Source organism: Chiloscyllium punctatum, chromosome 24 (genome assembly GCF_047496795.1).
Source record: "Chiloscyllium punctatum isolate Juve2018m chromosome 24, sChiPun1.3, whole genome shotgun sequence".
Taxonomy (NCBI): Eukaryota; Metazoa; Chordata; class Chondrichthyes; order Orectolobiformes; family Hemiscylliidae; genus Chiloscyllium; species Chiloscyllium punctatum.
Genome location: NC_092762.1, coordinates 54,861,248 through 54,882,901, shown reverse-complemented (window position 1 = coordinate 54,882,901; position 21,654 = coordinate 54,861,248). Strand labels below are relative to the sequence as shown.

Below are 21,654 nucleotides of genomic sequence, written 5' to 3'. Positions count from 1 at the left end.
TCCATTCACTGTGCAACTTCCAGTTGTATTTTACCTTCCAAAATGCATCACCTTGTCTTGATTAAATGCCATCTGCCATTTTTCTACCCATGCCTCCAACTGGTCTCTTTCCTATTTTAGTCTCAGACAATCCTTCTCACTATCTACAACTCCACCAATCTTGGTATTGTCAACAAACTTACTAATTAGACCAGCCACATTTTCCTCCAAATAATTTATGTACACCACAAACAACAGAGGTCCCAGCACTGATCCCTCTGGAACACCACTAGTCACAGCCCTCCATTCCAAAAAGCATCCTTCCACCGTTAGCCTCTGTCGCCTATGATTAAGCCAGTTCTGTATCCATCTTGCCAGCTCACATCAATACCATGTGACTTCACCCTTTGTACCAATTTGCCACGAGAGATCTTGTTCAAGGCTTTACTGAAGTCCATGTGGATACCATCAACTGCTTTTCCCTCATTAATAATTTTTGCCAGCTCCTGAAAAGACTCATGTTAGTGAGGTACCACCTCCCATACACAAAACCAGGCTGTCTATTGCTAATAATTCCATTTGCTCCTAAATGTGTATCGATTCTTGTCCCTGAAAATCTTTTCCAATAATTTCCCTACCACTGACGTGAGGCTCACAGGCCTGGAATTTCCTGGATTATCCCTGTTACCCTTGTTAAACAATTGGACAACATGGGCTATTCTCCAGTCCTCTGCAACTTCACCTGTGGATGAAGAAGATACAAAGACATCTGTCAATGCTCCAGCAATTTGTTCTCTTGCCTTCCTCAATATTCTGAGTTAGATCCCATCAAGTCCTGGGGACTTAGCTGCCTTGATACTTTAAGATGCATGACACCTCTTCCTTTTTAACAACAGCTTGGCTTAGAAATTCAACACTCCCTTACCCGAGATCATCTTCCACCAATTCCTTCACTTTGGTGAATAATCACAGAAAGTATTGTTTTACATTTTGGTAAAACAAAGACAAGTGTTATATAATTAAAAGTATAGCCTTGGGCAGTGTTCTAGAACAGAGAAATCCAAGGGTTCAGGTACATAATTCTTTGAAGTTTGCATCACATATAGATGGAGTGGTTAAGAAGGCATTTTAGCACGCTTGTTTTCATTGCTCAGACCTTTGAGTATAGGAGTTGGAATGTTATATAGGATGAGGTTGTACATGATGTTGGTGAGACCTCTTCTGGATTACTGTGTTCAGTTCTGGTCTCCCGGTTATAGGAAGGATATTATTAACCTGGAGATGGTCAGAGGGTTCAGAAGAGATCTACCAGGATGTTATCAGAAATAGAGGGTTTGAGTTATGGAGAGAGGCTGGATACGCTGGGATTTCTTTCACTGGAGCAATAGACAGCCTGGTTTTGTGTATGGGAGGTTGAGAGGTGATGTTACAGAGATTTGCAGGTATCCTTTCCCTAGGATGGGGGATTTCAAGACCAGGGGACATATGTTTAAGGTGAGAGAAGAAAGATTTTAAAAAGACATGGGGGGGCAATTTTTTTACACAGAGTGGTTCATGTGTGGAATGAACTTCTAGACAAAGTTATGGATGCAAGTGGAATTACAAAATTTAAAAGACATTTGGATAAGTACATGGATAAGAAATGTTTGAAGGGATATGGGCCAAGTGCTGGCAGGTGGGATATAGTTTAGTTTGGGATTATGGTCAACACGGACTGGTTGGACTGTAGGGTCTGTTTCCCTATTACTCTAAATGTGGACAACTGATGAACCCATAAAATTGGATGCTGTTGCGCAGCTACCCAGATGGTTTTGGGTTCTCTGACATTGGAATTAGTTAGGTGTGGTTTTATGTTGCACTTAGATCAACAGGAGTGACCCTTCAAAGTTCAGGCCTTCATTGTCTGAAATGGGGAAATGTTCCATTCACGAGCAACGCCATTCTTTACTTGGAAAAGTACATATTCCATCTATGTAAATTCTAATATTTCAGCTAAGTTCATATTAAAGTACTGAAAATATACAGTTAGTATATTTCTTAATGAATCTAATGTGAATAAAACAACTTATTTTTATCATTGGAATTGACTATTGCATAGAGGCGAACCATTTTTAAACTGTCAGACACCTTCCAAAGTAAGTGAGGCATGACAAATCTGTGTAATACTATCTTATACCAATGCAGAAAAGTACATCTAAGGAGAACTGTGATGAATATTTATGTACTTTTCTAGATTTCTGCAGTGTACAATTCAAAAAAACAATTAATTTGGAAGTTTCATATGTATAAAAGATAATATTTTAAAGGAGCATTTTTGTATTATCCCGTGCATTCACTGTTGATAAATGTTGGATTTGGCTTTAATCCTCACTTTTGATGTATGGAAATATCTTTTCTAAAAAAAAAATCTCTTTGCAATTTTCATTCATCATTTCAAAGCAGTTATATTGAACTACCAGAAATGGAACAGGAAATATTCTACATACTAGGTAGTCACTATGCAGAGAGAAGCAAAATTAATGCCTTGGCCTTGCATCAGAACTTCATCCAGATATTTGTGGAGTTGTGAAAATTCAGTGGACCTTCAAGAATGGGGCCGTGGGTGACCCAGATGTGGAAATACTGCCCTCATTTCTGACAGATACAACTTTTGCTGGTATGGAAATGGGATCAGGGCATGTTTCAGACAAGAGGGAATCCTGAATTCAACAGAACCATTTGAACTTACAGCTGATTTCAAATAGATGCCATTTCAGCTGTTACAACTGCCTTAGTCTGCAGTGTGGAAGTCAAAAATTAATTCAACACATATTAATACTGTTGAAGGACAGATAAGATCAGTATTAAAATCATCATCTGAAGTTTTTTTTAAATACTCTACTATTTAAACTTCAAAACAAAGGTCTACAACTGAAGGTGAAAACCTCATCTCTGGATTGCTTTGATTGACAGGTGTAGATCATAAGAAAAACTAACAGCTTTTCATGTATTTTTAATGGAATTATTTGTTGTCATTTCCTTAGGAGCTTGTTTTACACCCTTATGAATTCATGGCTGAGTTTCAAGTGCTATAATTATCTCAGCAGCAGGTTCAGGGTTCACATTTTTATTGACAGCTTAAAGAGGAAGTGATATGATGTCTCAATAGAAATCTGTGTACTCTTATAAAAGATTGACAATTTGAGATGTAAAAAAGTATTCTATGAATGTCTTTTTCACTATTAAATGAGTAAAAGTGACAGCTACATTTGATAGAAACTTTGTTTTCTTCCTCCACATGGTGAAACTGGGTGAGTGACTATGGGGACACTATGAAGGTAATGAGGAGCCATGGTAATTGGGTATGGCATAGGTTGACATTCAGACTATGAGGGACTTTGGGTCGAGTGGTTGTCAGGGTGAGGGCTAGAGTTCCTAACAACTCTCAATCACCTTGGATGAAAGCAGGTTGATGGTGTTACAATACAAAAGAGCCAAATTCTAATTGAATTAAGGGACAGATTAAAGGGATTGAACACTTTAGCACTGTTCCAATGGTCTTACACCAGTATGAGTCAGTACATTCAGGAGAGGAAATGATTGAAAGGGAAATAAACTGAATCCGTTGCTCAATGATTCATGTAACTGCAACTTTATTTGATGTAAAGTAATTAAAAGAAATGAACTATACCCAAGAGGAAAAAGCTAATTAAACTTCTGTTAATGAAAGTTAAGTAAGTGTTAGTTTAAAAAGTGAGATCAATATAGCTCTGAAAATTTCAATAACAAAAATCACGATCTACATGCCTGACTAATTTATGGCAGGGTCAAAGAAGTTTAATGGAGGTAGCCTGTCAAGTAATTGTCACCTCAGCGAATGAAACAATAAATCGTTAATTAAGTTTATGTAAGAATTACAGAGAGATCTAAAAGAATGCAGGAGGGAACCAATGGATTTCAACATGTAGGCAACAGTAACTTATAAAACTATTCCACTTTATACTTCACAACCTGTCTGCAAACTGTGTCATGTTGATCATACCAACCTCCTCCAATTCCTCTTCATCAATATCGAGATAGATAGGGCTGACTTCAGTTAGATGAAATCTTACCTATCTAATTGCAGCCAAAGAATCAATTACAAGAGTTTTGGTCTTGCTCCCACACCATTGCTTTAAGTGTATCCCAAAGATAGAGCTTTAGCCCTTCCCTATTTCTCACATGCATCCTGCCCATCGGTGGCATATTTGAAAAGACAGGTTTGCCTAGTAAACCAGTGACACTTAATTACACCTCCCCACCACTTGACACCTCCACTGTGTAGATTGCCAAGCTGCTTCTCAAGCATCCAGTCCTAAATGACTACAAATGTCCCCCAAATAAATATTGAAAAGATTTAAAGCCATTGTCACTGCCACAGACTCAATTTCATAACCATCAATTTCTTCCTAAATTAGACTGTTAAGAACCTTGGTATCTTATTTGATCACAAGGTGAGCTTCGCACCATATAGCCATACGATCACAAAGCCTGCTTATTTTCAATGCCTGACCCCCTACTGATTCTGCACTTGCCTGATCATCTCAGCTTTTGCTGAAACAATGGCCCATTCATTGTCTCCCCGAGCTTTGTCTATTCCAAAGGACACTTTGCCATGTTCTATCATCTCAAAACTGGAGGAGATCAAATTCCCTGCTGCCCACATCCCAACTCACACCTAGCCCCATTCTCGCATCAACTCTGTGCTCATGGGCTTATATTGGTTGCCAGTTAAGCAACTCCCCAATCTTATAGTTCTCATCTTTGTTTTCAAACATATTCATGGTTACAGCCCTCCCTATCTCTTGTAATCGCCTGCAGCCCCACAGTCCTCTGAGCTTCTGCTTTTGTTTACATCTAATATCTTGAGGGCTACAAACTGCTGCCAAAGTTTGTTCCTATTTTGCACTTTGGGACATTTAGCTGAATGAATATTGGAGAAACGAGATAAACTTTGTCAAAGTTTTTTGTCTTGCACTCATCAGGACCTTTCACAAGAATGCCAAGTAATACCAAACTTCTTTACTGTAGGAAGGGAGACCGATTGGTTGGAAAAATAACTCGAATTGGTAGAAACATGGCCATGGAGGCTACACCAGTTAATGATGACAAACAATTGCTAAGTTTTATTTACTTTTTAAAGCAACCATGTTGAAAGGTCAGGGCATTGGTCTGAGAAATGAACCAGAGAATAGATGTCACTATTTCATTGAGTTGAAACAGGCACAATGCATGTATATATCCTTTCTGGCTGGAAAGAACAGGGCCTGATGTATGTAGCTTCCTTTAGTGCAAGTATGCCACACTGAGAGTCGGACTAACAGTTGTAAATTAGTTGTCAGTATAATACTTCACACTCTCAGCATTATCCAGCAAATGATGCCGACTCATAGAATCATATCCAATTTTGGTGTTGTGTAGTTAGTTTTGCTTGCTCTGATATATAGTGTTTGATACAATTTTCCCGTGTTTGGAACATATGGCCTCAATGCCTACAGATTACCCTGGAAGGGTGAGATGCCTCAAAGGCTTGATGAAAAGGTGAAGTTAGTTGTTTCACACTGCTACTGTTTTGCAGCAACGCAAGTAGTGCTTGTCACTAATAGGATGCTGCTGTCAAGTCAAAATGACATGCCGCCAATCACAATAATGAGTAAAGTTAAAAATCACACAATACCAGGTTATAGTCCAACAGGTTTAATTGGAAGCACACTAGCTTTCGGAGCGACGGTCCTTCATCAGGTGATTGTGAATCACCTGATGAATCAACTGATGAAGGAGCATCGCTCCAAAAGCTAGTGTGCTTCCAATTAAACCTGTTGGACTATAACCTGGTGTCGTGTGATTTTTAACTTTGTACACCCCAGTCCAACACCGGCATCTCCAAATCATGACAATAATGAGTAGTGTGGTATATGAATTTCAATACCATTGTGATGCCAGGTATGCAGACGATGTGTCCCAAAGACTGGTGGATTGTATAAACAGCATTTGCCCGGTGAACTCGCCATGGCAGTGCCTCTACCAATCAGAGTACACTAGCCAACTGACCAGCATTCTCCCCGCATATTGTGTAAGAATTGGTTTACCCCTTGAATTGTATATTGCAAATTGTCCTGATGAATGCTAGACCAAAGAAGTATACACTTCTTCAGTAAGTAATATATTCTTCAAATTCAATATACAAATGCCTATTTACATTTTACTATGTTAGACATGCTACATAAACATAACTTTTTTTAAAAATAAGGTCAAGTTTTCTACAGCTTTGTCTGCAATCAGGTTTGGATGTTTTCCATGACTGATTGCAATGGGAGATTAGCTTGACCCTGGGCATTAAAGCATCTGGTTAATCAGATACAGTTTGAAGCTGTGGATAAGTTGGATTTACCGTGCCCTCCAGTGGATCATAAGCCTGAAAAGGCACATAAAATCCAGTGGGCAGTGTGCCCACTGCCATCCCACCTCTCCACAGTGCCGTTTCACTCAAGAGTTTCAAGTCAGAATATTAAATTTCAAACTTTTATTGACTAAAGAGGTTGGAAAAGCCTGGGGGAGGTGTAAGTTCCACAGTTTTGTGGTCCCAGGAAAGACAGTTGAGGTAAGGGTTGGTGTGATGATTTCAAAAGATTGACACACAATGCAAGCCCTTGGAGTGGACAGTCACAGTGTAATAGGAGGAAATGTATTTGTGACAGTGGGAGGCTGAGCATATTGGTCCTAAAGCATTGGGAAAAGGAGCCAATTAAATCCGTGATGTATGTCAGTCAAATGAAGGAGAATAGAAATGAAAGTAAATGAAGGGCAAATATGATTAGAATAGCCTGACTTTTTTCCTGATCATTAAGTGATTTGTTTACTGCTACTCAATTTGTATCACCTTGTTCCTATTACAGGCCTGATACATGAAAGCTTTGTTGAAGAGCCCAATGGCCTGGTTTCTGTCAACCTCCTTGTGATATCAGCCATTGCTGCCTTTGTGATTGGAGCAGTCATCTCCGGATTCAGTGTCTGCTGGTTCATTGGCCATCGAGACAAAAAGGATACAGCCCGGAGAAAAGACAAGGAAACCATCCTTTCACACAGCGAGTCTGTAGTCAGTGTCACCAAGCTAGGCGGCATGGTGGAGCGACGGTCCAGGGGACAGCCAGAAACCTTACTCGCTCCACTGATGCAGAACGGCTGGTCAAAGAGCTTGATCAAAACCAGCCAGCATCACCTTGACTCGACAGTATTACCAACACCTGAACAAACGCCATTGCAACAGAAACGCAGTACAGGCATGAGAAGCTGTGAATGGGAGCAGAACCTGATAAATGCAAGTCTAAGAGATCAACCATGTGCAGGATCACAGATGATCCTGGTTGATTCCTCGCATCAAGCAATGTCCCATCACCTTAGCAATGTGCGGGTCATTCCAACTTCCCGCCACTCTTTCCAGCGGGATCAGGAACTGACAAGTGATAATAAAGACGTCGTGGACAATTATCTTTCACACAGTATGAGAGAACAACTTGAGACTCCAGGTTCTCACTATAGGTCATCTTTAAGTGGCAATGGAGGTAGCCATGCTTTTGTGGAATATTCAGTGTCTCCTCATAGCAGTCCCAAAAGGAGAAGGGGTGCATCAACACCCATAATGCCTCAGGACTACATTGGGGATGACCCGACATGTTCCACACAGTGGAATTACGAGAAAGCAAGTGCACCTGTACCTTCACAACACGTAAGGAATCAGACTTTTAGCAGAGGGGAAAGTTCGTCATCCCTGCAGAGAAAGGACCCAGTGCCTGTACACCATGTACACCTCCACCAACCAGTCCCACCTGTCACTGGGCAGCCTGACCGGGCAGGCTTTAAACCACCAAAAAAGTCAAGTGTCGAAAGGACATCCTTAGCAAAATGAGACACCTTGTGCTTTCGTATCTCTTCAATAACCTTTGTGAAAACGTGGGATAAATATTTAAAAACAAAAGTTAAATACTGGAGGAAATGGAGTGTGAAGACAACAGCACTCCTTAAGATAACAAAGACCTGTTCTCAAAATAAGGATGCATTTCCTTTGCAAAAAAAAATACATGAGCTTCAGAAGGAAGGAGTAGTTTAGAGAAGAAATGGTGTTGAGGAATTTTTTCTGGATTTCTCTCTACTGTTAACTTTTCAGGAGCCATGGTAATGAAGGGAAAATTATCCAAGCGTTTTAATTAGCAATTTTTCTTACAATTTTTAGCAGTAAGATTTTTATTGCAGATGACCTAGTAAAACAAATTCAACAGCTGAAGACACTGAATGTGCTGTTCATAAAATCATTAGATCTGTATTATGAGTTTATACAGTTAATTTACTGCTATAGTTTACCATTGGTGAAATTAATTTAGCATGATCTATTATTTGGACAAGCTATCTTGGACTTATTTTCAGGTTTATGCAGATTGGATTTATTGCAACACATATTTTTCAAGCATTCATGAATCCCAACACCAGAAGATGTAGGAGGCTGTTCAGATCATCATACCTCCTGCAGCTCTTTGAAAAATGCTTTACAATTAGTTCCACTTCCCTTCCCCATGCTCCAACAAATTGTTGCCCTTACAGTATATATTCAATTCCCTGTTGAAATTTACTGTTGAATCTGCTTCTTGCTACCCTGAGAGGCAGAGCATTCTAAACTGCGTAAAACCAAATCCTTTACCTTAAATCTGTGTCCTTTTGTCACAAACCTACTGGAAATAGTTTCTCCTCATTTATCCTGTCAACGTATTTTGCGTTTTGAATTATCTCCCCTTAAACCACTCAACTTTGTGAGAAAAATTCCAATTTCTCAAGCCTTCCCAAATCATTGATATCTTGTACAGCAAGTACCATTCCAGTAAATCTCCTTTGCACCCCCTCGCAAATTATGTCAACCTTGCCAAAATATTGAGCCTAGAATTCGCACAATAATCCAACTAGGACTTAACCAGTGTCTTGTTCGTGTTTAGAAGAATTCCCTTGCTTTGATATTCCAAGGGAGGAACTTAAACAAGGAGTTTGAATCAGGTGTGAGGGATAAAGGCCCAGATTTTCATCCTTGAGTTGGATAGTGGATGCCAGGAACATTCCTGTCTCGGATTGCCTGTCTCCAGAGATATTGGTGGGAAAGAAGGCATTTTCATTGCAGAGGTGCAGGTTGCAGTCAAACCAGCCAATCCAGGATAAGGTTTGGAGCCAGCCAAAGGGCTTGGCAGCTGTTGAGGCTGACTGTTTAAAAGCCTTGGTGCTCAGAGGCATGGTCCCATTTATAATGGAAAATATTCTTTTATCCCTTGCACTTCATACCTACCTCACTACCCATAAACTTCCAATGCCCGGTCTATGCCATCTAATGTCCTTTCACCAACCATGTCCACATACCCCCATGTCAAGTAATACATCCACCAATTCCACATGGCTATCATGCTGCAAATGCTAAGGTCGGCACACGCACCGAATATATGCCCCTCTCAGCCCCCATACCAAGCTAAAGCAGGTCCATGACCATTTGCCCACTCTGCGCTATATAAATGTCAATAAATGAAGAATTCTTTTATACATGCCACTATCCCCACTACAGGGTTTAGTGATTCATCCTCCTTCCCAAGTCTCTGATCACCTGCACCCCAACCAATGATCTACGCCCCCATATACTTTGAAATGTCTACCCCATTACCCGAGGTGCTTTCACTCCAAGATCTCCCCCATCACCCCTTGAAGATGGCCTTGTCCCCTCACTCCTGTTTCAGCCCCCTTCAACTGAGTTCTTGACCAATGTTTTCCATCTGACTGGAAGCAAAACATATTGATCAAACTTGGTTATGTACAACGAACCAGCTGGAGACATCAGACACACAGGGAGTCCCATCCTTTGAGTTCCCATCACCTTTCCTACCCATCTCCTTCCACTGGGTCAGGAGTGTAAAAGACTTGGTCAATGTTACTATTTCTAAAGCAAGAGATATTTAGCTGCTTGCCTTTTTGAAACTGCCTTCTCAACCTGTTCTGCAACCTGTAAGGATTTGTACACGTTCGCACCCTGAGATCTGTCTGCTCCTGCACACCATTTAAAATTGTACCACCTGGGTAACGGTTTTCTAGTGCTTTTCAATTTGTCCCTTTTATCAGAATGGTCCTTTGCCGACAATAAAGGGGAAGGCTAATGAACAACCCGCCAAATTGTCATTTCAGGTGTATAGAGGTTAGATTTAGATGGGTTACTACCATCCTTCGAACTTTCACCAAGGATTCATTTCGAGAAATTTCTTCCATTTTCTTTCTCTTTCCTCGCATCTGCAGATGGCAGCAGTCATGTTTTACGTTGTAATGCCAGTGGTGCTGTTGGGTTGACAAATAATTACAAACAAGTTGACCATTCAAGGGTGTGGACGCACCATAGATGACCACATTATTGTCCTTCATCAAGAATCCAGAAACAGACTACTCTTATCATTGGTCAATGACTGGTGAACAGAAACAGGAGCCATTGTTGACATCTCTCCTCCCTGAAACCAGCTGTAATGTACACAGTTGGCCCATCAATTGAGCCAGGTTCTGTACCCCAGGCTGGTAATCATATGTCAGCTCTTTGCAAAACAAATCATCAGAATAAGTATTCAGCTTTTTCATGCCCTGTCACATGACTATTAAGTACGATTACATTGAATCTACAATGTTAATCTAATTTAGATAAAACCTACCACCTTACAGAATATACAAATTTTAATACATTTCCACTGGAATCTAATTAGGGGAGGTAATGGTTTAGTGGTATTATTGCTGGACTGTTAATCCAGAGGCCCAGGTAATAATCTGGGGGCCTGAATTCCAATCCCACCATGGCAGATGGTAGAACTTAAATTCAACAAAAATCTGGAATCAAGAGCCTGATGATGACCATAAAATCATTGCCAATTCTTGGAAAAATCCATCTGGTTCCCAAATGTCCTTTACGGAAGGAAACTGCCATCCTCAGCGTGGTCTGACCTACATGTGTCTCCAGACCAAGCAAAGTGATTGACTCTTAACTGCCCTCTGTGTAACTAAAATCTGGGATAGGCAATAAATGCCCAGCCAGCAATGCTCTAATTCTGTGAGTAAATTTAAAAAATGAGAATAATACCTAGCTACTGAAGTGTGAAAGATATTGACCTGAGTGATTACCAGAGATATTAAACAGTAACAGAAATGGATTGTACAAAGTTCTAGAAAGCACATTTATTATACTACAATTTTGATTATTCCATTATCAGATATCAAATAAGTTTCATATGTAATGATTAAATCTAATCAGGATTTTACTCAAAGGAAGAAAATTCACAAATCCCATTTCTCTCCCACTGCAAAAAGAAACTCCAAGGAAATTCATTTTTGTTCATCATCTAATCAGATACTACAAAATTATAAAGCTGATTTTGATTTTCTTTTAATCTCAGCATAGTTGTGTCTTATTGATTTTACATAATAGAGAATTTACAACACAGATACAGACTCAGTTTTCTGGCCTGTAGCTGTTCTGCTAATGCTAACCCAGAGGGCCTTGTGCATTGGAGAATGACTTGCACTTCGAAAGTTCAACTTTTTTTTAAATGCTGCCCTATATTTATTTTATGCATTTTAAAAAATTAAACAGTGAAGTATTTTGAACAGTTTTCCTCTTTGTAGTCTAAACTTTACAAACGTAACAGAGATGCAGAAGTAGACCATTTGGCCCCTTAAGTCTGGTCTGCCATTTAATTTGATCATGGCTGATCTCAGCTCCACATCCCTACATACCTCTGATACCCATTCACCTGCAGTGTTTACGAAGAATCTATCTACATTTGCTTTAAAATTATTCAAAGATTCTATTTCCACCACCTTTTGAGGAAGAGTTCACAACTCTCTGGGACAAAAAAATTATTCTCATTTCAATTTTAAATGGGTAAGCCTGTATTTTTAAACAGTGACTCCTTATTCTATATTTTCCCACAAGAGGAAACATCCTTTCCACATCCATCCTGTCAAGACCTTACATGTTCATATGATTCTGATGTATGTATCTTATATGTTGCGATCAGATCAACTAAACTCTAACAGATCCAAGCCCAATCTCACTTTTTCTCATTAAGCAACCTGCCCATTCCAGACATGAATCTAGTAAACATCTTTTGAGCTGCTTCCAACACATTTATATCCCTCCTTAAATAAAAGTCTAATACAGTATTCGGTACGCCAGATGTGGTCTCACCAGTGCCCTGAAGCATAATCTCTGTACTTTTGTATTCAATTCCCCTTGCAATAAATTATAATGTTGGATAGCTTTCTTCATTGCTTGCTAAACCTGAATACTAGCGTTGTATGATTCATGCACTGGGTTATCCAGATCCCATCACATCTCAGAGCTCCTCAATCCCTCACCACTTACATAACATGTTTTTTTTAATCTATGCTGCCAAAATGGATAACTTCACATTTTCTGGCGTTATAGCCCATTTGCCAGATGTTTGCACATCACCTAACCCATCTCTATCCTTTTATGTCTCCCTTACGTCCACTCCACAACTTAGTTTTCTACCTATCTTTGCGCCATCAGCTAATTTAACAACAACAATTTTGACCGCTTCATCTAAATGATTAATATAAATTGTAAAAAGTTGAGGCCCCAATATTGATCCCTGTGACACACACTTGTTACATTTTACCAACCAGGAGATGACCTATTGATACCTAACCTCTGTTTTCTATTAGTTAGCCAATCTTGTATTCATACCATTATTGCACCCTACACCATGAGTTTTTATCTTCCATATGACTTCAGTGTGAGTTCTTATTAAATGCCTTCTGCAAATATGCATGCAGGACAACTATTCATACCCAAAGTATATTATTTATTCAAAGAAGTCCAATAAATTGGTTAGACACAATTTTCTTGTTGCAAAGTCATGTTAATTCTCATGGAATCTTACAGTATTACAAAATGGAAGGAGGCCCTTTGACCCATCAAGTCTGCACTAGTCAACAATCCCATTTCCCAGTCTTTGTACCACAATGTTTCAGGTGCTCGTTTAAAGACCTCTTAAATGTAGTAATGTTTCCACATCTCTCACTCTTTCAGGTTGTATGTTCCAGATACACCACCCTCTGGTTGTAAAAATTCTCCTTAAATATTCTGTTATCCTCCTCCCTAAATTTATGCCCTCTCATAATTAGGGAAAATATTTATTCCTATCAATCCTACCAATGCCCCTCATAATCTTATAGCCCTCAATCAGGTCCTCCTTCAGTCTGCTCTGCTCCAAGGAAAGCAAGCCCTAAACTGTGTAGTCTCTCTTCATTCACTTCAGTACTGGCAACATCCTTCTACCCCTCACTAGAACAATCATATCCTTTCTGTATTCTGTACACTGTATTCCAACTATAGCCTAACAGACATAAATACAGCTCCATCATAAACTCCATGCTCTTGTATTCAATGTCTCCATTAATAAAGGCAAGTATCCCATATACTTTCTCAGCCACCTTATCTACCTACCTTGTTGCTTTCAAGAATCATGTTACAGCTGTACAAGACATTGGTATGGCCACATTTGGAATATTGTACACAATCCTGGTTGCTCTGCTACAGGAAGGATGTTGTTAAACTGGAAAGCGTGCAAAAAAAGATGTACAAGGCTGTTATCAAGACTGGATGATTTGAGTTCTAAGGAGAGGCTAGATAGGTTGGCACATTTTTCCCTGAAGTGCAGGAGGCTGACGGGTGACCTTATAGTGGTTCATAAAATCATGAAAGGCTTGGATAAGGTGAATAGCCAAAGGGTGAGGAAGTTCAAAACTAGAGGGCTTGGTTTAATGTGAAAGGGGAATGATTTAAAAGGACCCGAGGGGCAATTTTTTCACATAGTGTGGTGCGTATATGGAACAAGCTGCCAGAGGAAGTGGTAGAGGCAGTTACAGTTGTAACATTTAAAAGACATTTCGACAGGAACATGGATGGGAAAGGTTCAGAGGGATATGGGCCAAATGCAGACAAATGAGACTAATTCAGTTTGGGAAATTTGGTTGGCGTGGATGAGTTGGACTGAAGGGCCTGTTTTCATGCTGTATGACTGTACATTCATATCAAGGTCCTGATGATCCTCAGTTTACCCAGGATCTTACCATTCATCACGTATTCCATTGCCTTTGTTAGTCCTTCCAAAATGCATCACTTCACACTTCTCTTTTTTTCTTCTGAAGATTAGTCTCTAGGTTTTGTGGTTATAGTTGCAGCCCTTTAAAGGAAGTGAAAAACTGGTAGCATTGCTTGTCAAGATTCATTTGGTTTAGATTTTCCCAAAAGTTATATTTTTTAAAAAATCAAAGAGAATGTTAACTACTCAGTAATCAATATAGGAACAGAAAATTTGTCAATCTTCAATTGCAGTTCCAATGCAATACCCTTCCTACCAAATTACCAATGGCTTCTGGAAAACTGCAGTAAGAGTCCTGTTATAATTACTGTAGAAGATTGCAAGCACAAATTTTCATGAAAAAAATATCATTTTATAAAATTTTAGATAAAAATTACAATTTTAGAAGCACTGATAATTTTGATGATGGTGTGATGGTTGAACTTTGCAATGACTGTGAAAGAGTTTCTCAGTATTCATGTATTTATGGACTGCACGTAAGCTATTGCATTAGGTTGAGTGCATCTAGAAACTTCAGAGCACTGAGGCAACAGAAGGACAATTACTACCAGTTTCTCACTCAGTGTGTTGGCACTTGAAATTCAGCAAAGCATAATAATGGGCACATGAAACTTTCATTCTACACCCACTTGAACTGTGAAAAAAACCCAGCCATATTATTACGATTTTGTCCCTTTGCATTTGGGCTGTGTCTGGAGGGAGCATTTTGAGCTGTACAGTACTGGAGTGAAGCTCTGATGGTTACACGTCAGTCACTGGCAGTGGTATTGGCACAAGATTAAAAAGTACATTTTATGCTGAAGTACAGTTTTTGCACTCGCACATTGATAACAGCTCTCTAAATGCTTATTTTCAGGCCAATGCTACTTCTGCAGCTTTAATTTTCTACTGAGAAACTAGAACAGCTACACACAAAATGGCTGACGAATAAGTGTCCAATTTATAACGTGTTTCAACCCAAATGGCCTTAGAACAAAGAGGACGTATATTAGTGGTGCTGAATTAGTGTGTGGATAAAAATTCAGTCATGAATGAAAAGCGCTAGTGTACCATCATTTGAATGGTAACTTATATATATATATCCAGCAGGCTTTTCTATGAAGGATCAACACTTATTTATTTCCCACTCATTTCACTCAATGTAATTTCCTGCACTGGTGGCAAAAGTCTGCGTCAGACTCAGTGTATCTGCCTTATACTCAGTCAAAAAGCTTGTCCTAAAGTCTAGTTTTAGGTCCATCTAGTAACAAATGGTTTTGGGAATTAAAATTCACTGCAGTCATATTGATTATATATTTAAAGAACAATTTGAACTTAATTTATGGCAGATAAATTAATTTTCCATCCTACTGTAACTCCGATAAGTAACAGTTCAAAATATACTTTTCAGATCAAAGTTTACTTTGCTGCTGAGTTCCCAGTTATCTTGAACCTTGAAGGGCCGACTGAAGGATGCTTAAACTGCAACAAGGCCTAGTCCATTGGCACTCATACAAAAAGTGTGTGCTGCTTCCTAGCCAGCTGCCTCATTCCTTGCATTGCATGATGCTGTGCATGCCTTGTGTTGGCCTATGCAAAAATCTTTTGACATAGGCTTCGCTTTGGGCATGGAATGTAGTCATACCCAAGCCAAACTAAACAATTTGCTCAAACCTGCCAAGCAGGGCCCTGTGGGCATTGTTTCTGAGCTGGGCTTAGACTCTAAGTCTGAATGAAAGACTTTAGGAGCCAGCCTCTCTCTCTCTCTTGTACATAGTGCATCATTTACCTGCATTGCACTTGACAAAGATGAACACTCTATGACAGATTCATGGCTGTCCTAATTGAACATCTGGGAGTTCAGTTCTGTCATTAACCACAGCTTATTTCAGCCCATTCGCTTAATTATAATTGTTAGTGCATGATGTGCAAAGGGGAATAAATACAATTTGCCTTCGGGCTGCCAAATCTGTATTCTTGGACCCCAATTGGATGCACAGATCGTACTAAACCTCGTGTACACTTTTCTTGTTGGTTGGTCTTCACATGGTGTATGTCAGATCTCCTCAAAGTAAGTCCAGTCTGATGTCCAATGATTTGATGCATTGGCATAAGCGAGAAAAAACTTTACAACAAATCTGATTGGCGTCAATATTGATAACTGGTTTTCAAAAGATGGGAAATGCTGCTAGCTTGAAAGCAAGCCCATATTTAGAACATTTTATTGGCTAAGATGACAAGCAATAAACACTCCACCGCTTCCCCCACATAAAGAATTATTGGGGCTTTGGGGGGACTTTAATAGTTTATCGTTTGTTTTCTAGCCAAAAGTCGCAGGTGGGTCCCAGGGCAATCTGATACTTATTTTTTTGTGGAGTGAGTGTCTTACTATAGCCACTAGATGGAATGCCACTCAGAAGCAAGATGTTGCTATTTGGGGAAGGAAAATGGTGAGTGCATTGCCACGTCTACTTCCTTTGAGCCTCTCTTTGCTTCAGAACATGGAGGTATTGTCATTGATGGTTTTAGAAAAGCCCTCAGCTCAGAATATTCCAATTGAAGATGGGTGGTGTTGAGATCTTTGAAGAAAGAAAAAAAACCTCCCAGTTGTAATGGGAAGCTCTGTGTGTGCGCGTTTGTGTGAGTGCATTTGTGTGTCAGTGTGTTTCCTCTTTTAATAAAGGGACTGGAACAACACAATTCAGTTTTTGCTCTTGTCGTAAAACATGGTTACAATGAAACTCGAATGATGAAAAAGGCTTTGTGGTTGGAATCTACTGGAATGTTCACATCTACGCATGAGATACACAAAGAATCAAAAACGTTTACGTAGTGTGCAATATACCAGCTGAGAAACAACATGCAAAAATGTCAATACATTCAGAGAAGGAATGAGATCCCTTCCATGTGAGTCACTGATAGTATCATAAATGGACATTAATTGAATATATTAGATGTTCTTACTTTCTGGTCAAAATGGTACAAATTTGGAAAACAGATCACAGTGAACCTGAACAAAATGTAGCACAAGACAGGAAATCAGACTAATGAAAATGTCTTTTTGTTAACTGTCAGGATTCTAATGTCAGACAAGCTTCCAGTTGACATGTACCCACACACAAAACTACCACTTAATTGGAGACTAATTGACACTAAATTAGCAATCCAATACTCGGGAATATGTAGAAGTGGCTACTGAAGCCAAATCGATCAGAACATTTAAGAGAGAATTAAATGAGCAATTGAAGAATAAAATTATCAAAAGAGTGCGGAAAAGAGCAGGGGAGTGGCTTGGAATAGATCTCTCCACTGTAGAATGAAGGCATAATGAACAGAATGGCCTCTTGCTTTGTCATTTCCATGATAGCAAATGGATAAGGCAAGTACAGGATACAGAAAATGTCACACTGGCTGCAGTAGTGGGTCCAGCTTCTAATATTGGAATGAGTAAGCATTGTTTGGGTTAGGAAGACCTACTTACTCATCTCGCTGTGCTGTCCCTGACAAACAAATATTTGAAGATACATCATAAATAGGAAAGTGTACTAACTCTAATCATCTCTCACTTCATCAGATTAAAATTCTTAAATTTTCAAACTGTGATTTCTTCCAAATTGCTTCAATTCTGAAAATAATACAGCATTGAATGTCAAAGGTTTCACACAGTCTTGTGAATGAATAACAGGAATGGTCCTGCACTAAAAATACACACAAAACTACTATTTAAAAAATCAGAAAAATCTGTCAGTTAAGAAAGATTCCCACTTTTAGAAGGTAAATACACCATTTGATTTGAGGCTGAGTTACAACAGACCCAAGTGTCAAGCTATGACCCCAGAGTTCATTGATCTTGGCTAGGCTAACAGTTGCAATGTGACATTTGGCATTATTGTACTTCTCATGAAAACCATTACATTTTTTTCTGTTCGTTGATCACTGTTCATTGAGCCTGCATGTGTGCAGATTATTAATGAGCTCACATCCAATACCCAACATGATGGAACAGTATGACATTCTACAAATGCCTACACATGATCAGTTGCTATCAGGTGACATTTTAATGGATATCCTATGCCTGTCAAGCCAAACATTAGACATGATTTGGTGTCTGAAAGAAAGGAAGAGATTAGGGAGCAAAATTGAGAGAAAAAACCAATTTGTACCCAAAATGGATCTGATTTCCATTGTTGAGTGACCTTACACCCCTTTTCAGACTGACAGGCTGCCATAATGACTGATAGATTCATCTGAACAGGGCATCAGGCCGATCTCAGGCATCAGGTGAGGTATGAGAACTTTTCTGCCTCTGAAAACCTGGCTGCTATTTTCTGAAGCTCAAAATGGACAACCTTGAGTCAAATTTCTTCGTAGATTTAAGTTGCAGTTTTTGTGAAATACATTGGTTGGAAATTGCATCCATTCCAACTATTCTTAAACAACTCCAATTCTGAAGGGGCTGATGTGTTTAAAATTGAAATGGATGTTGCAGGCCATCAAGGGGAAGGTATCTAATTGTTTCAGTCAGCTAAAAGCAGCACAATTATCATCACTGCACACTGGCAGGACATACTGAATGATCTACATTACTGGATTGATCAAAGTCTTGAACAGGAATTCTCACAGCCAGAAGCCATTAGATCAGCTAAATCTCTATAATTAAACTCATTGAGTTGGTCGCTAACACTCAGCAATCCAAGTTCTCAGTTGCAATGGTGCTAGGTATTTCTTAATCATACAAGAACAGAATGCACAGCCCTCTGCTGTTCCCAGGTTAATAGCTTTCTTCTCGTGTTTTATTTGAATGTAATTAATTTTTAAAGGGCAAGCAGTTAGAATATTGGGGGAAACTGGCAGCACAAATGTACTATACAAATGGGGCATATACTAGACTCTCTATTGTCCTTTTATAAACTCTGCACATAGATCTTGCATGCATGAGGATTTGTCTATCCATCTCGACAGTTTAGGATTTTAGTTACTAGGCTGTGACCCATCTGCAAATTAATGTAACGTGCAAAATCCCAACCATGTGTTACTTCCCATTAATTTGTAAAAGAAATGCTGTTCCAGTCTCTTTTGAAGTCTGAAACAGATATGCACTGGCTTTTTCTAAATATTGTGTTTTCTTTCTGAAATGTGAATTTAAGATGCTTATAAAGGTCTTACATAATAATAAAAAAAAGTCGGGTGTTGTAGCTTTCATTTATTTCATGCACCATTCTGATGTTACAAAAAAGTAAAAATATGTGAGGTAACCGAGTAATGTTGCAATACTAATTACATGCTGCCTTAGGTGGTGTTGGTGGACGCATTACGGTTATCTGTGTAATTCCCAGTTGTTTCAGGTTTCATATAAGTAAAAACCAACACTTGAACTCATTAAAGTCTGTTATTTTGATAAATACATATAGGATGTGTAAGACGTTTGTAGGATATATGTCCTTTTCATCATCCCTTAGGAAGATCACTAGCCTATTGGATGAAAAATTCAGGAGTCTGGTAATGAGCAACAAAGGATTTGTGAAATTCAGGTGCAAGAAGGTATTATTCCAGACTGAAAGCATGGCAAAGGAACATTGAATGGTGCAATGGGTTCAGCTCTCTGATATTAATTCAAATCCTTCCAAGTCTCACATGATGTAAGTCATGCATTGTGCAACTCTATGAAATGCAATTGGCTAATCACAACCCATTTTGTGTCTGTCTTGGAGCATAAACCTGGCAGTGTGGTTCTGGAAAAGCACAGCAGGTCAGGCAGCATCTGCGGAGCAGGAGAATCAACATTTCAGCCATAGGCCCCTCATTCTTGATGAAGGGCTTATGCCTGAAACATCAGTTCTCCAGCTCCTCGATTGCTGCCTGACCTGCTGTGCTTTTCCAGCACCACTCTCTCAACTCTGATCTCCAGTCCTCACTTTCTATTGCATAAACCTGGCAGTAAATTGACAATCCTGGACGGGTGTTGTGAGAAGTAGAAAAATGTCACACTGGTACAACAGCTGTTGATGCTGAGTCAGACCTGTACCATTCCAGAACTGGAAAGGCTTGATGCACAGCTTAATGATTTTTTTCAAAAATCTGCCCCAAAACATTTCTTACATATTTAAAAATTACATTTTACAAACACAAACTCACTTCATTGATAATTAATTTTCAGTACCTGCGGGGCCTATTCCTCCTCTAAGTGTATGATTTTTCAGCATTAGAAGTTTCACACTATGTGACATATTAAGGCTGCCACGTTATAACACCCCGAGATTCCATATTGTGATCTCTTGGCTCCAGAAGATCATTCAAGTGCTTGTTTGAATAAAAAATTCTACTGCAAGTTCTTTTTCTCTCAGTAACTAAAGTTTCAAATATTCAAAATAAAGGTTTAAACAATTCTTTTTGATTTTTTTTATTTCACAGCGATGTTATTAGATTTTATTTTCCATTGAATTGTCTTTTGTGTTATTTAATATAGTCATATTCATGGAGGTTTATTGCATAGAAACAGGCCCTTCAGCCCAATTTGTCCTTGCCACTCAGTTTTCACAATTAATTCAGTCCCATTTGCTTGTGTTTGGTCTAAATCAATGGTAAGGAAAAGCCAGGAAATGGTAGACCACTGAGCCAGACATCAGTGATAGGTACATTGTTGGAGGGAATCCTGAGGGACAGGATATATATGTATTTGGCAAGGCAAGGACTCTTAGGGATAGTCAACATGGCTTTGTGGTTGGGACATTGTGTCTCACAAACTTGATTGAGTTTTTTGAAGAAGTAACAAAGAAGATTGATGAAAGCAGAGCAGTGGATGTAATCTATATGGACTTTAGTAAGGTGTTTGAAAAGGTTCTTCATGATCGACTGGTTAGCAAGGTTAGATCACATGGATTAGAGGAAGAACTACCTATTTGGATACAGAACTTGCTGACAGGTAGATTGATATGCAGGTGTTAGTGTTAGACTGGGTTGGACAAGGTCAAAAATCACATGACACCAGGTTATAGTCCAATTGATTTAGATCATAAGACATAGGAGCAAAAATTAGGCCATTCAGCCCTTTGAGTCTGCTCCACCATTCAATCAAGGCTGATATGTTTCTCAACCCAATTCTCCCACTTTCTCCCCATAATCTTTAATCCCCTTGATACTCAAGAACATATCTATCTCCATCTTAAATATACTCAATGACCTGGATGTAGATGTTTCTCCTTATCTCCATTCAAAAAGGTCTTCCCTTTACTCTAGGCTATGCTCTTGGCTCCTAGTCTTTCCCACCAATGGAAACATCTTCCCAATATCTACTCTGTTCAAGCCATTCATTATTCTATATGTTTCAACTAGATTCCCCACTTATCCTTCTAAACTCCATCGAATATAAACCCAGAGTCCTCAAACATTCCTCATATGTAAAGCTTTTAATTCCTGGGACCATTCTCATGAACCCCCTTTGAAACATACTTCAGGGCCAGTGCATCCTTCCTGAGATACGGGGCCCAAAACTGCA

The 21,654-nt window shown here is 39.2% G+C and overlaps 1 protein-coding gene across 8 annotated transcripts in view; it reads left to right on the top strand.

Moving 5' to 3' along the window:
• The window catches only part of sema6bb (sema domain, transmembrane domain (TM), and cytoplasmic domain, (semaphorin) 6Bb), a 559,267-nt gene extending 542,408 nt beyond the window's left edge, over positions 1-16,859 (top strand). For all 8 annotated transcript variants that reach the window (XM_072593864.1, XM_072593857.1, XM_072593863.1 and 5 more), the window contains one exon: positions 6,894-16,859. In XM_072593864.1, the coding sequence (XP_072449965.1) occupies positions 6,894-7,903 (1,010 nt within the window). In that variant the 3' untranslated portion in view covers positions 7,904-16,859. The remainder of the gene's footprint in view (positions 1-6,893) is intronic.
• Positions 16,860-21,654: the final 4,795 nt, after the last annotated feature.